Consider the following 15,354-nt stretch of genomic DNA (forward strand, 5'->3'; position numbering starts at 1 on the left):
GTAAAAGATACTGACTCCAGAAAGATGACACTTCCATATTGATGATATTGCAAGACTCAGAGAAGTTTTCTGCTTGTGCTAAAACTGTGTGGCAGCACTTCTATGACAGATAACCTGACTTTGATGTTTGTTAGAATGGTCATTAGAATTGGCTCACCATATTATGAGTGCTTTTGGATTGCCAGGATTTGCTGGTGCAACAACAGTTTTCAGGAGAGTCTGAAGTCTATTTACATAAAAATAATAAAGCAGATATTTCTTGTTTCCATTACAAAAATTTATCTTTCTTCACAGGTAAGCAAAGGATGAGTAATAAAAAGAATCAAGTCAAGAAATTAACGACAGGAATGTGATGGTACACATGAATTGGAAATCAAATGATAACATACAAAAAGAAACACTTCAACATTTTCATTCTCTTCTGTGCAGTATTTTCCTCTTCACCCTGAATTGTTTTGGACATATCATCTTTCCAGTCCTACATAAATTTTCAGTTGTGTTCTCTTGTCTTTCATTCCAAACTTGGGTTCAATTATGTTAATGTTGATCTCATGACAGTTTAAAAATAAAATTTCATTTTTCTAATAAAAATTATTTCAAACAAAAGGTTTAACTGTGGATTATGCCAGACAACCGATGCTCCAAGTGTGATAAGCATTATCTTAAAAAAGGGGGCGGGGGGGGGGGGGGGGAGAAAAAACAGAACAAACACAAATTACATGCTTCATAAACAACAAGAAACAAATGCTGATTATCCTCATAGGTTCAAGTTAGCATTCACAATATTTCCAAACACACTGAAATCCTACAGTGTTATTCTCAATGCAGAAACTGACATTACGTAAGTCTGAATTTTGACAAATGACATTTTTAAGGGCTACTAATTGCTTACAATGGGCAAACAACAACAACTATGATTTAGGCCACCGCCGCTGACCAGACTGACTGACTCACTCTGTCAGTACAAGTGCAGAGTGGGCTCAGTTCACATCACAGGCTATGACAGTTCATAGCAACCAGATTGGTGCCTATAGCAAGACTAGCAGTGAGATTACTGATATTGTCTACAAGAGTACTACTACTGATGAGCTTGTACCACAACAAATTGACTCTACTCAAGTTAAGGTAAATATTCATGTATATAAAGAACCATATTAATTCATGTGCACATTTGTGTTGTAGAAAGAGGATACCAACCACCCATAACAACATCCTCTCCATTGCTTCCTTGCTGTACAAGACTACATAAATACATATCCTTCAAATCAATTTCCATCAATTGTGGACAAAAAAAGGTCAATGATATGAGAGCCATAGCCTTTCAAAAGACAAGGATGAGACTGATGATAAGGAAATATGAGTAGAGGTGACCACAATCTGAAACTTAGAACAAATACAATCACAGAAACTGTTTTTACCTGAACACAGATTAACAATGGGGTGCCAAATTTACTCAAGTGAAACTACATAAATCTCATTTCTAACACTATTCTCTTCAATGCTGATTTCCCTCTTATGCTGACTAGCTGTGACTGCAGAGAATGTAGCTGCCATTTAAGCCTTGACATTTTGTTTTCTCTGAATTGTTCTCTTTTGGAGAAAAAATCTAATATCTATGAGGTATCTTGCTTGTGAGTGCGTTTGCTGCCACCTGGCGAGTAAAACTGTTTCTATCTATATCTGACAATGTTTTCATTGTGAAGAACTAATTTTCTTGAAGCCCTTAAATGGTGTAGCAAGTTTCTGCTGTTACTCCATCTTTTCCATGCAGTTTCACCTCATCCTACATCAGGCAGCTTCAGATATTTGGTGTTTTAACAAAAACACCAAATCTCTGAGAAGCTGTCCAGAACAGCTCTAGATAAAACATCTGATAAGAGGTGCAAATCTTTGGTTAATAGTACACTAAAATTATTTAACGTCACATGTACAGTTTCATTCCTCTCTATATCCATAAAAAAAATAGTAACACTAAATAAAAAAAGTGGCAGAGGGGGCAGGATCAAAGTCAATGGACATTAGGAATACAGTATATTTAATAAACATTGTAACTGTAGCATTGTGTCACTTATTTTCTTTTTAATTTCTAATCAGTATTACAATTTTTGGACTAAGGTCCTCAAATCTGTTATTTACAGTAGCTTAAAATAGTAAAGCAGTAATAATGAAGTACAACACCAAATGATTACATGACAAATTGTTCAAAAGAGGCAGACAATCACTAGCAAACAAGGATATGGTCAACAGTGTGATACAAAAATGAGTATGCCTATAAACAATATTATGAAAAGGATGTACTGCTATTCACCATAAAGATGATATGCTGAGTTGTAGAAAGGCATAACGAAAAGACTTACATATTGAGCTTTCAGCCAAAGCTGGGGCAGCTGGCAATAGCAGTCATATGTGGGTGAGTTGTGCTTACTTATGTGAATGAGTGTGTGTTTCCTATGTGTTTTCTTTCTGAAGAAGGCTTTGGCTGAAAGCTTTTTGCTGTGCCGGTCTGCAACTCAATGCATCATCTTTATGGTAAGTAGCAATCTGTTCTTTTCATAATACTGTTGGTATTCCAAAATGGACTTTCCATTGTTTGATTAAGCCTATAAACACTACTTCCACTCTCAAAAATCAGACAGGGTCTCAACATGGGCTTACCTCACCAATAAAAAATGTGACTACTGTATATCTCTCTCTCACCTTCATGCAATGGTCCTGGCCTCCAGTTACAACACGACCTCCTTCACAGTCCAAAGCAGTGATTGGTTGCCTGTGAGCACGAGCTTGAACTAAACGTGAACAGCGAACTTCCTCCTCAGTTACAGCTTCACTTTCATTTTTCTGTCCCGTATTTCCATGCGCACTGCCACTGGATCCAATAAACTTCATATCAGCTGCAGAACCAGCACTTCCTGTTCGTATATGTGCTGCAAAAGTAATTGGGGAAAAGCTCATATTTCTCTGTATTAAAATCACAAAGAATCATCATTAGGAAAGGAAAGGCTGAGATCTACCATTATCTTGCAACCCCCCCCCCCCCCCCCAAGTGAAACTGTGGGTTACTGTCCCTACAAATTTATTTATTTATTTATTTATTTATTTTCCGTTCTGGCATGTGTCCATTGCTAATGTTAACGATCATGTGAAATATAACAAGGTATTCAAGTTAGGTAATATTCAACAGAACCAATGGATGCCGTAGTAAAATGAAATATTTTACAATAACTATTTCCATTTAAATTGTACCCCTGGTCAGTCCCAACTGACCCATCAGGACCAAAACATCGATCTTCGTTGCACTCATTTCTGACACTACTTCAACTAAATCAATAATGCACTTTTCAATATCACATTGTAAATGCAATTTCTGGAGCTGCTAAATGTATGCTCTTTCTCTCTTGTGTCAGTTTCAAGTTCTTTAGTTCCCTGGCGCATCTTGTTTCAATCTCTCTTCATAGAACTTTTTCCTTTACTGTAGCAAGTAGCTCAAGTGTAACCAGTCTGAAGTCTCCCCCAGGGATATACCATTCTCTTATTTCTACTTAGTCTCAAGATTCGTGTAAGTATCAGATCATCTTACAAATGGAGCACAAAAGCCCAAGAAAAATTAAAACAGAATGAAAAGGAATTTGAACCATGTTTTTCACAAATGCAAGTCCAGCACATTTGACACTGCCCCACCTTTATCGGTATAGGGAAATGAGAATTAAGAAACAAAATAAATAAAGAGCCTGACTCCAAGAACGCCTCAATCATTCCAGTCTGAAATGGCTGTTCTTAGAAAATAGACTGTTCAGCACCAAAATACAGTGGGTGCTGAGTAACAGAATATTTTGCATACAGAAAGGAAAGCACAAGAAATAATCTCAGAAATTGCATTTCATTCCTAAACTGAGAAAGTTGTTATACACTTGTGTCAACCATTCTCCAGTAACTAACAATCTTTGCATTGCTTCTTCAAATTTTGACTCTTTGATTATTCCTTCTGATATTGCTCTTACATAGTATGGATGCATGTAAAAATTTTAAAAGACACAAAAATTCAGTCCTACTCACTGCGCCGAAAATTGGTGAATCCCCAACCATCAAGTGCAAGGGGACGTTTGCCACTTTTCCCAAAAGTTTCAAGTTCCAGAAAATCTAGAGCTCCATTCAAACGAGCAGCCACCACCCGATTCCCAATTACTTTTACAGCTGTGACTGCCACTCCACTGCCATCATCAAACAGACACTGAAAAATTGAATACAATTTAAAAAAAAAAAAAAAAAATACTGCACAAAGTTATGATGTACTATAGTTTTTTTTTTTTTTATTTTCTTAACAACACTGCGTGTTTTTAAACTACAGTACTTGGAAAAATGAGACACTGCAATGTTTCAGAAAGGATAAAAACAAAACTGTTCCTCTGTGTTCTCAGGTCCCTTCGTAACGACATCCTTAGAAATAGCAACATATTCGGAAGAAACTACCAGATATTTATGACAACAAAGATATAAATTTCACAGCTGTGCTACTAGGATGATGGTTAAAAATGTGGTACCACAAGACAGGGTTAGTAAACAAAAAATGTAGAAAAGAAAATAATCTGAAAATTAATAAAACCATTTCTTTTTGCTTCTTTGATTTCTCCTAAAGTTATCAAAATGCAGACAATCAATAAAGGAAATAAATTTAGAATATGATAATGTTAACTTTCTGGCAGATACTTTTTTTTGTCAATAAAACACTTTTTAATTTTGATTAGTCATCATATGTTAACAGGAAATTTTTTCTCAAGGAGCCTATTAAAAAAAAAAGAGGGTCGTCTTATACTCAGGGTCTTCTTATACTCAAGTAAATATGGTGTATGTTTCATGGGGACAAAAGACACCCATGAGTATTGCTGAATATACAGGAAAACAACTCCATCTTTATTTAGTATTCGTACCTTAAATGCACCAGTATTGGCCTCCCAAAACTCCAGTCTCCCATCAGCACAACCAGCAGCCACCAAGTTGTCCCGGCAATCTAGGCACCAGACAGGAGGTGGAGGCCGAGACGACACTGTTGATGGACTGGCTGAATGGGGTGATACTGGAGATGGAGGCTCTGCCGACGGCAGTGTTCGATGGAGGGTGGAACCCGGAATTGGTGTTGGGTTAGACAAGGGAGGACGGAATGAACAGTTTTCTTGTAAAACTGGAAAATCCGTTGTACGTTCATTTTTTTTGCGTTGCTGAGAAATAAACTCTTCAAACAGCAAGCGGTACCTGAAAGAAAAAGAAATTATTTGCATTTTGTCTGAGAATAATACAGTTACAGAGTTGTCAATATTAATCGATGTGCTGCTATCAACATTGAAATCTTTCTAGCAAGTGAACAAATTGTTATACAATGACAAAATTTTGGATATTATTCCACTTTCATCACTGACAGTCTTTAAATATTTGTTACAGTACAACTAAGAATGCACTATACACTATGGCTACTTTCACCTATAAGCAGTACTTCTTTTCCTTGTGCCCTTGTTCCGCATCACTGCATGGTTAACATCATTATTAATGGATATGGTATGGATAGTTTAAGAGGTGGTCAGACGCTCTTCCTGTTGCCACCCCATTATCCCCGGGACAGAATATGTCTGCATGCAGTGTTAGTCATTTGAAAGTGGGCAAAAAAATTCTAAATGTTTGAAAATCATGTAACTAAAGTGGGATATGGATACCAGCCATTATTCACCAAGTGGGATGTGGGAAAAACCACATACAGGCTGGTTGGCACACTGACCATCGTCATCGGTCCGCCAGGTGGATTTTATCTAGGACCTGCGCACCTCTCTGTTCTGGAAGCAGGGCTTTGACATGCATGGCTATTCAGGTGGGTTTCATCTACAGCCATTACAATAAATGTGATGTGTACTATGCACTAATAATAAAGCACATTTAACAATTATTACTTCTTGCAAACACTGTCAATCATTTTCTACTATCCAGGATTCTATTAAATATCACATTTCTGTAAAGTAAAACAATGGAATCATAAACTAGCTAAAATAATTGTAAACGCAAACGAATTGCAGGTGAAGTCGGCTGGGCTTTTTTTGTCGTTTTAAAATTCTACTTTATCTCCAATTGTTGCAGAATATATTTTCATCTTGGTGGCATAAACCATGTAATTAAATGTATTTGGGTACATACAACTTTGCTCATAGATATTTTTTACATACTGATGGCTAATAGGGATGCCAGACACCCATTACTACTACAATAACTTCCTCTTTTTTAGCATATTACAATAGCAATAGAAACCCGTATATTAAAAGTAAAATGATGAGGACAGCCAATGATTTGAATCTTTGTTGTCTACCAAGAAGCTGGTATTCTGAATAGTCCCATAAATACTGTTTCATTCAAATGAAGTAGACGTATATATATATAATAGAGGGAAACATTCCACGTGGGAAAAATATATCTAAAAACACAGATGATGTGACCCACCGAACGAAAGCGCCGGCAGGTCGACAGACACACAAACAAACACAAACATACACACAAAATTCAAGCTTTCGCAACAAACTGTTGCCTCATCAGGAAAGAGGGAAGGAGAGGGAAAGACGAAAGGATGTGGGTTTTAAGGGAGAGGGTAAGGAGTCATTCCAATCCCAGGAGCGGAAAGACTTACCTTAGGGGGAAAAAAGGAAAAAATGACAGGTATACACTCGCACGCACACACATATCCATCCGCACATACACAGACACAAGCAGACATCTGCTTGTGTCTGTATACGTGTGGATGGGGATGTGTGTGTGTGTGCGCGCGAGTGTATACCCGTCCTTTTTTCCCCCCAAGGTTAGTCTTTCCGCTCACGGGATTGGAATGACTCCTTACCCTCTCTCTTAAAACCCACATCCTTCCGTCTTTCCCTCTCCTTCCCTCTTTCCTGATGAGGCAACAGTTTGTTGCGAAAGCTTGAATTTTGTGTGTATGTTTGTGTTTGTTTGTGTGTCTATCGACCTGCCAGCGCTTTCGTTTGGTAAGTCACATCCTCTTTGTTTTTAGACACACACACACACACACACACACACACACACACACACGTCTACTTCATTTGAATGAAACAGTATTAAAAAACAAAGATGATGTGACTTACCAAACGAAAGCGCTGGCAGGTCGATAGACACACAAACATACACACAAAATTCTAGCATTCACAACCAACGGTTGCTTCATCAGGAAAGAGGGGAGGAGAGGGAAAGACGAAAGGATGTGGGTTTTAAGGGAGAGGGTAAGGAGTCATTCCAATCCCGGGAGCGGAAAGACTTACCTTAGGGGGAAAAAAGGACACGTATACTCTCGCACACACACACACACACACACACACACACACACACACACACACACACACACACACATCCATACACACATATACAGACACAAGCAGACATTTCAAAGACGAAGAGTTTGGGCAGAGATGTCAGTCGAGGTTTTTTTTATATATCGCCTCGCTGCGATGGAGCATTTACTTTCACGCCGATCTCCTGCCACGACTTCCTCAAATCCTGCCCTGAAATGAGATCCATCCTTCATGAAATCCTCCCCACTCCACCAAGAGTGTCTTTCCGCCATCCACCTAACCTTCGTAACCTGTTAGTTCATCCCTATGAAATCCCCAAACCACCTTCCCTACCCTCTGGCCGCTACCCTTGTAACAGCCCCCGGTGTAAAACCTGTCCCATGCACCCTCCCACCACCACCTACTCCAGTCCTGTAACCCGGAAGGTGTACACGATCAAAGGCAGAGCCACGTGTGAAAGCACCCACGTGATTTACCAACTGACCTGACTACACTGTGACACATTCTATGTGGGAATGACCAGCAACAAACTGTCCATTCGCATGAATGGACACAGGCAGACAGTGTTTGATGGTAATGAGGATCACCCTGTGACTAAACATGCCTTGGTGCACGGCCAACACATCTTGGCACAGTGTTACACCGTCCGGGTTATCTGGATACTTCCCACTAACACTAACCTATCCGAACTCCGGAGATGGGAACTTGCTCTTCAATATATTCTCTCTTCCCGTTACCCACCAGGCCTCAACCTCCGCTAATTTCAAGTTGCCGCCACTCATACCTCACCTGTCATTCAACCACATCTTTGCCTCTGCACTTCCGCCTCGACTGACATCTCTGCCCCAACTCTTTGTCTTTGAATATATCTGCTTGTGTCTGTATATGTGTGGATGGATATGTGTGTGTGTGTGTGTGCGAGTGTATACCCGTCCTTTTTCCCCCCTAAGGTAAGTCTTTCCGCTCCCAGGATTGGAATGACTCCTTACCCTCTCCCTTAAAACCCACATCCTTTCGTCTTTCCCTCTCCTTCCCTCTTTCCTGAAGAGGCAACCGAGGTTGCGAAAGCTAGAATTTTGTGTGTATGTTTGTGTGTCTATCGACCTGCCAGTGCTTTCGTTTGGTAAGTAATCTCGGAATATTTGGTATTGCACATCTGATTCATTGTGCAACACTGCTCATTAATAGCTGAAACTCAACAACATTTTCAATCTTGCAACATTTTAGATCTTATTTATGTGACTGTCAACTGATGAATGCCGCAACTATACAGTGAGTGATTATTTCTATTCCTTGCATTATTTGTATTTCACCTAGGACATTCTAACACATACAATATGTTCTCCATGGGACAGCAATTAACCATTTAAAATAAAAAGCTGTACATAATTATAATGCTATAATTCTTACTAAATAGTGAATATTCTTGACAGTCTATCAACATGTACAGTTCTAGAGAACTATTACTACAAACAGCAAGCAATGTGAAGGATGCATCTCTCATGAATTTGCTTCTAGCTGATACACAGAAAATAACGGGAAACGATATCAAGATATCGGGCAAAACGTAATGAAGCTGTATTTACATGAGACTGAAGCTTCCCTTCCATGATTCTTGTTCTTACCTCTCTCCATAGTCAAAACCAGTTCTGGGATCTGGAGGTGCCACTACGGAAAGCTGCTGATGAGAAGCAGATGTGAAGTTTGCAGATATAGCATGCCTCAAATCAGGAAAGGATGGTAACACCTGATTTCCTGGCAATGGTGTGATAACAGAAGAAGGCTCATCACCACGTGAGGGTGGAGAACCACTTTCATAGTCAGAATGAGTACCCTCCTCTGAACATGAACGGAGTATTGGTGGGTGTGAGAAGAACCTGCACACAATTAAGGAAATGTATTAAACAGAAATTTTGACATGATCACCACTCCCAAAGTGTAATCCATAATGTTTCACATCTTACTTTTTTTGTTCCCTCTACAGATAAAAATAGCAAGAAACTTTCTTTTCATAGTGTGGTTACTCACAGTAGAGGTAGCAGGAAAACAGACCAATGTCAAAAGATTTCAATAAGTAAAAAATCCAACTGAGAGCTGGTTTGGGACTCCCAAAAATCTCAACATTTCACTCATTTTCCAATACTTATCATAAGAAAAGCTACTAATGTGCCAATTTTTGCCAAAGTGTTTACCCACTTAATAATCAAGCCACCACTCAACAGAAATACTTAGGTCATACAACAACCATTCCTTTCACACATAAAGCTTCCCATTTCATACTGCAGTGGGAGAAGAAAAAGAATACATTAACTTTTCACAACTTTTTGGCAGCTTATTCATTATGAGAAAGAAAGATTATAGTGATTAAGAAAAGCATGATAAAATTAAAACAGTGGGTAATAAATGGACAGATTTTAAAACTTCTTTGTATAGAAAGACTTTTACAAGCCCATACATAACCATGTATCAGCCCATCCCCATTCACTGTTATACAGTATCTGGTAAAAGGCAAGTCTATTTACCATCAACAGAATGGATTTTAGTGCAATTATAAAATAAAGAAAAAAATAATGTTTCAGATACTCGTACAGCTATATTCCAGGGCAGCAAACATCATTCTGTGTACCAAATAACTGTCATCTAGCTGGAATGGTTCATAACCGTGTTTATACTTATTAGTTTTTAATTTTCCATACAGATTTAGCATCCTCTGTCTTCAATCATTCAAGCAAAATCTACTGTTTATGAAAATATCTCTTTCAACCTTAACATCGACTACAAAAATACACACGAAATAACTTAAACTGATATCAATCCACACAACTGCATTTTTACTTTCTTGTGATGACAAATATTTTACCCATTACAACAGACAGCAACAAAATGAGTTATCTGGACCATGTTCTACAGTATAACTCACAAGAGCAAATTTTGCGTCTACGGAATCTACACAATACTAGAATCAATATGTCATTTTCTGCAGCACAAAAATCACCAGGGAAGAAAAAACAGTCAGTGAATGGAGGGGGGGTTTGTATGTAAATTAAATCAGAAGATTGAAATACAACACAATAAATACACAATCATTATAGATTTTATAATAACAGGAAAAGAAAATGTGCACAGTAAGGAGTACAAATAGCCAACTCACCTTGCTCTGTCCGTGAAGGCAAGCAACTCTCCTGAAAGCCCATCCCAAGAACGCAGTTCCCCACCAAAGCAGCAGCTGACTATAATGCCACCATCAGCAACAATCCATTCTACTTGCTGAGTATGACCCTCCAGTGCAAGAGGCACAGATTCCCTCAAGAAAACCTACAATATAACACAGATATTTCATCACAACAAAATTAAATTTTCATTCAAAGAAAGAAAGGGAAATGGAGATGACGAGCAACCATGGAGCATGTCTCTAAGGCAGGAAACATACAGAGCACTGTTCGCCCTTTTCATAGCAAAAAATGATTGAATGAACTCAGAACTTAGATACTGTGCTAGTATTTCGCTGTGGATTGTTCTAACTGTTGAATTCAGAAAATTTCTAATGACAACTAGCTATTATGATTTCCTTATGAAAGATTACAATACTTTTAAATATTTTGTTGGCCCTGTTGTCTGCCATGTTGGATGACATTGAAACATTTGCTCAAAATAGCTACAAACATTAACACTTCCGAAAAGGATGCGAAAAATATTGCAGTGTTTATGTAAATAGTGCGAAGTTACCAAATGTTGTCTCTGAAGGTTCCACACTATTCTGGTGGAGTTCTTGCTCACCACTTTCAGGGGATAATGTTGACTGCCAATAATGAACATGTGCTTTATGAAAATATTGCAATGTTCATGGAATTCAACTAGGTGCAATGTCCAATGCCCACCAGTATTATGAACAATATTCTCAATACGTTCATCTAGTGAATGCATTTAATGCAGTTACATCAGCTTACCAAATTTTTTACCTAAGGCAATGGCTTATTAGAATGATCACTGCTGTCTAAATGAGAGTTTCAGAGGAATTTTACATGTAGTTGACAGTTCATAAATTTACATAAGCTTTCTTTCAACAGAAAGAGGTAAGTTGTACAGTAAAACATACAAAGTAAGGATTAACTGCTGCACATAAAGACTTTCATCAAAGAAGTATGGTGTGGGCACTGAATCTACACAACAGTGGGTTAGCATAAAGCAAAAATGTAAATGCAAACAATACGAACCCACGATAAGATTTGAAACACTGTCCACAACAAAATGTTGAGATTTCATATAGCAGGATGTTTTTATCTGTATTTCTTAAGCCATGTGTAAAAAAGAAACTGACGTACAAGATAGTTATATTTAAAAGCTACTATAAAAATAGCAGATGTCCACCATAAATGCAAGCCTTGCATTAACTTTCTTTTTTGTCATCAACAACATGTCAACCAATACCACTATCCAATGCAGTACCTTGCAGTAGCAAATATTATTCTTATTCTTCCCTTCATCTCTCATACACCTGCTCCTTTCAACAAATGTGAACACGCATTTCCAAAGTAATTTACACCAGATATTCAATATTACCTGTGTGTCACCTTCATTAGCTGCCCCACTGCCTTCCCCACTCCAACCAGCACGCCACTCTGCATAATTACGGGAACAGACACAGCGATAGAGCACGGCAGTGGTGTAAGCAATCACAGCTACACTCACAGCACAAAGAACTGCAGTTAAAAACAGCTCTGTAGGTGACTGGGGCACCAAAGGCGCTGACGACTGGTGAGATGCTGAGCTTGCAGATCCATCTAAAACATCAAACATAATTCATTATTTTGGTTAGAAAGATTTATTAGTTATTCTTTAATTCAGCACATTCTTGAAATATGAAATACTGCATTTTGCACAACACGACAGCTGCTATCAAAATAAATAACAAAATGTGTGGAAGGCATGTTTAACATTTATTCATGTCTGGTCTACAAATTAGTGGAGTACCTCCTCATCATAGTCAGGCCATAATGTTAACTGCCAATAATGTAGATGAGCTACACGAAAATATTGCAATGTTTAGGGGATTCAACTATGTGCAATGTCCAATGCCCACCAGTAATAGGAACAATATTCCCAATAAGTGCATCTAGTGAATGCATTTAATGCAGTTACATCGGCTTACCAAATTAACAAACAGTATGCAGGTTAATGCCTAAAGCATGTATTGCAAAACAAGTAATATATGTAATTTATAAACTGTAGTATGAATGTACAGTGAAATACACTGCTGGAAATGGAAAAAAGAACACATTGACACCGGTGTGTCAGACCCACCATACTTGCTCCGGACACTGCGAGAGGGCTGTACAAGCAATGATCATACGCACGGCACAGCGGACACACCAGGAACCGCGGTGTTGGCCGTCGAATGGCGCTAGCTGCGCAGCATTTGTGCACCGCCGCCGTCAGTGTCAGCCAGTTTGCCATGGCATACGGAGCTCCATCGCAGTCTTTAACACTGGTAGCATGCCGCGACAGCGTGGACGTGAACCGTATGTGCAGTTGACGGACTTTGAGCGAGGGCGTATAGTGGGCATGCTGGAGGCCGGGTGGATGTACCGCCGAATTGCTCAACACGTGGGGCGTGAGGTCTCCACAGTACATCGATGTTGTCGCCAGTGGTCGGCGGAAGGTGCATGTGCCCGTCGACCTGGGACCGGACCGCAGCGACGCACGGATGCACGCCAAGACCGTAGGATCCTACGCAGTGCCGTAGGGGACCGCACCGCCACTTCCCAGAAAATTAGGGACACTGTTGCTCCTGGGGTATCGGCGAGGACCATTCGCAACCGTCTCCATGAAGCTGGGCTACGGTCCCGCACACCGTTAGGCCATCTTCCGCTCACGCCCCAACATCGTGCAGCCCGCCTCCAGTGGTGTTGCGACAGGCGTGAATGGAGGGACGAATGGAGACGTGTCGTCTTGAGCGATGAGAGTCACTTCTGCCTTGGTGCCAATGATGGTCGTATGCGTGTTTGGCGCCGTGCAGGTGAGCGCCACAATCAGGACTGCATACGACCGAGGCACACAGGGCCAACACCCGGCATCATGGTGTGGGGAGCGATCTCCTACACTGGCCGTACACCACTGGTGATCGTCGAGGGGACACTGAATAGTGCACAGTACATCCAAACCGTCATCGAACCCATCGTTCTACCATTCCTAGGCCGGCAAGGGAACTTGCTGTTCCAACAGGACAATGCACGTCCGCATGTATCCCGTGCCACCCAACGTGCTCTAGAAGGTGTAAGTCAACTACCCTGGCCAGCAAGATCTCCGGATCTGTCCCCCATTGAGCATGTTTGGGACTGGATGAAGCGTCGTCTCACGCGGTCTGCACGTCCAGCACGAACGCTGGTCCAACTGAGGCGCCAGGTGGAAATGGCATGGCAAGCCGTTCCACAGGACTACATCCAGCATCTCTACGATCGTCTCCATGGGAGAATAGCAGCCTGCATTGCTGCGAAAGGTGGATATACACTGTACTAGTGCTGACATTGTGCATGCTCTGTTGCCTGTGTCTATGTGCCTGTGGTTCTGTCAGTGTGATCATGTGATGTATCTGACCCCAGGAATGTGTCAATAAAATTTCCCCTTCCTGGGACAATTAATTCACGGTGTTCTTATTTCAATTTCCAGGAGTGTATATGCAAATACATCAGTTATTATAAAACAACCAGAGTTTTTAAAAGAAGTAAGAAGAAAGTGGGATAAAATGCTATCCTCTTACTGAGAATGCAGAAAAAGCAGACACACAATTGCTTAGTTCACACTCATTTTGGATTCTGCATCACAAAACAATTCCCGTGCTTTCAAATGCAATAAGGAGTTTTCCAGGATTTTCTAGTTTTTAAGAAATAACAGCAAATAAAAGTTCCAAATGTTCTTATTCCTATACAATGGTTTCAGCTCAATGGCAAAAAATTAATACTATGAGTTATGTCAATTATATAAAATATGGTAACAAACAACAAATACTTTAATGTATTTTTACTTCCACAGCCTGCTTTTTTACTTGCTACACACGCTAACAGTGTGTGACATCTGTATTTATAATATCATCATCTTCTTCTTTTGCTGGTTCTTTGTGAAGCTGTCACAGGAAAACCCTGAAAATTCTATTCACAACATGAATTAAGTGACATTGTGAACCCATGCGTCCAGGAATAATTAGCAGGTCTGTGTTACCCTTTGATATTTTTTCAGGCAGACTTACTTTTGAAAAATCTGCATTTGGCACTTTTGAGGACTCTTTTAAAGTCCTTCAAGGTGACTAAAGCAACTGACATCATATAACTGCATACACTCTCATGGTCAAAGTCACTTAAAATGATAGTTTCCTGGGTACAGTACCGCAACATAAATAACAAACTATCACTGATGAAAACAGTGTTTTGGGTACAGTTGCAGTGGCCTCCTTCTGGAGCCAGGAAACTTTCATGTTAATTGATATCATATTAACACAGGCATGCATTTGACTTGTGCTGCAACAAAGCAAATAGTCTTTCCTTATGATTACATGACATGGAAGTGTAATAAAAAAGTGAGTGAGTGTTGTTCTTCTAGTACCTAGTGCAACAATATTAGCCTGCCACAAGGGATGAACATAAATGACAACCGCTAGGCACCGCCCCTGTAAACTGCGAGTACTGCTGTCACCACCACAGTGCTGTATGCGAGCCATGCCTGCCGCGCTGGCCTATTGGCGCTCACAGTGGTCCCAAAAAGCCAGTAGCGCAAAGGATCAGACTGCAGTCGTGTTACAACATCGCTCATGATTGTTTATCTATTCATTGTTGTTCTGGTTGCTGATAGTTGCTATGTCTTGGTATCCGATTTGGATTTGTTCTCTGGTCTTGGTATTTTGCTTGTGGGCTGTGTTGTCAGTCATCCTGTTGTGTGTGAGTGTGTTGTCCCGGTGATTCCCTGTTAACGCTGTTGGCCCGTTGGCCGGTGCGCTCCTGTCTCATTCAATTCTGGTTACTAGAATTGGCGA

At 40.0% G+C, this 15,354-nt stretch overlaps 1 protein-coding gene across 1 annotated transcript in view; it reads right to left on the reverse strand.

The window, feature by feature from the left end:
• The window catches only part of LOC126236523 (sterol regulatory element-binding protein cleavage-activating protein), a 277,503-nt gene that overhangs the window by 97,780 nt on the left and 164,369 nt on the right, over positions 1 to 15,354 (reverse strand). The window contains exons 14-19 of the mRNA XM_049945889.1: positions 11,892 to 12,112; positions 10,483 to 10,646; positions 8,957 to 9,208; positions 4,926 to 5,247; positions 4,054 to 4,228; positions 2,698 to 2,924 (exon numbers count right to left, since the gene is read on the reverse strand). Of these exons, the coding sequence (XP_049801846.1) occupies positions 2,698 to 2,924; positions 4,054 to 4,228; positions 4,926 to 5,247; positions 8,957 to 9,208; positions 10,483 to 10,646; positions 11,892 to 12,112 (1,361 nt within the window). The remainder of the gene's footprint in view (positions 1 to 2,697; positions 2,925 to 4,053; positions 4,229 to 4,925; positions 5,248 to 8,956; positions 9,209 to 10,482; positions 10,647 to 11,891; positions 12,113 to 15,354) is intronic.

The sequence above is a fragment of the Schistocerca nitens genome, chromosome 2, assembly GCF_023898315.1.
Source record: "Schistocerca nitens isolate TAMUIC-IGC-003100 chromosome 2, iqSchNite1.1, whole genome shotgun sequence".
Classification (NCBI taxonomy): domain Eukaryota; kingdom Metazoa; phylum Arthropoda; class Insecta; order Orthoptera; family Acrididae; genus Schistocerca; species Schistocerca nitens.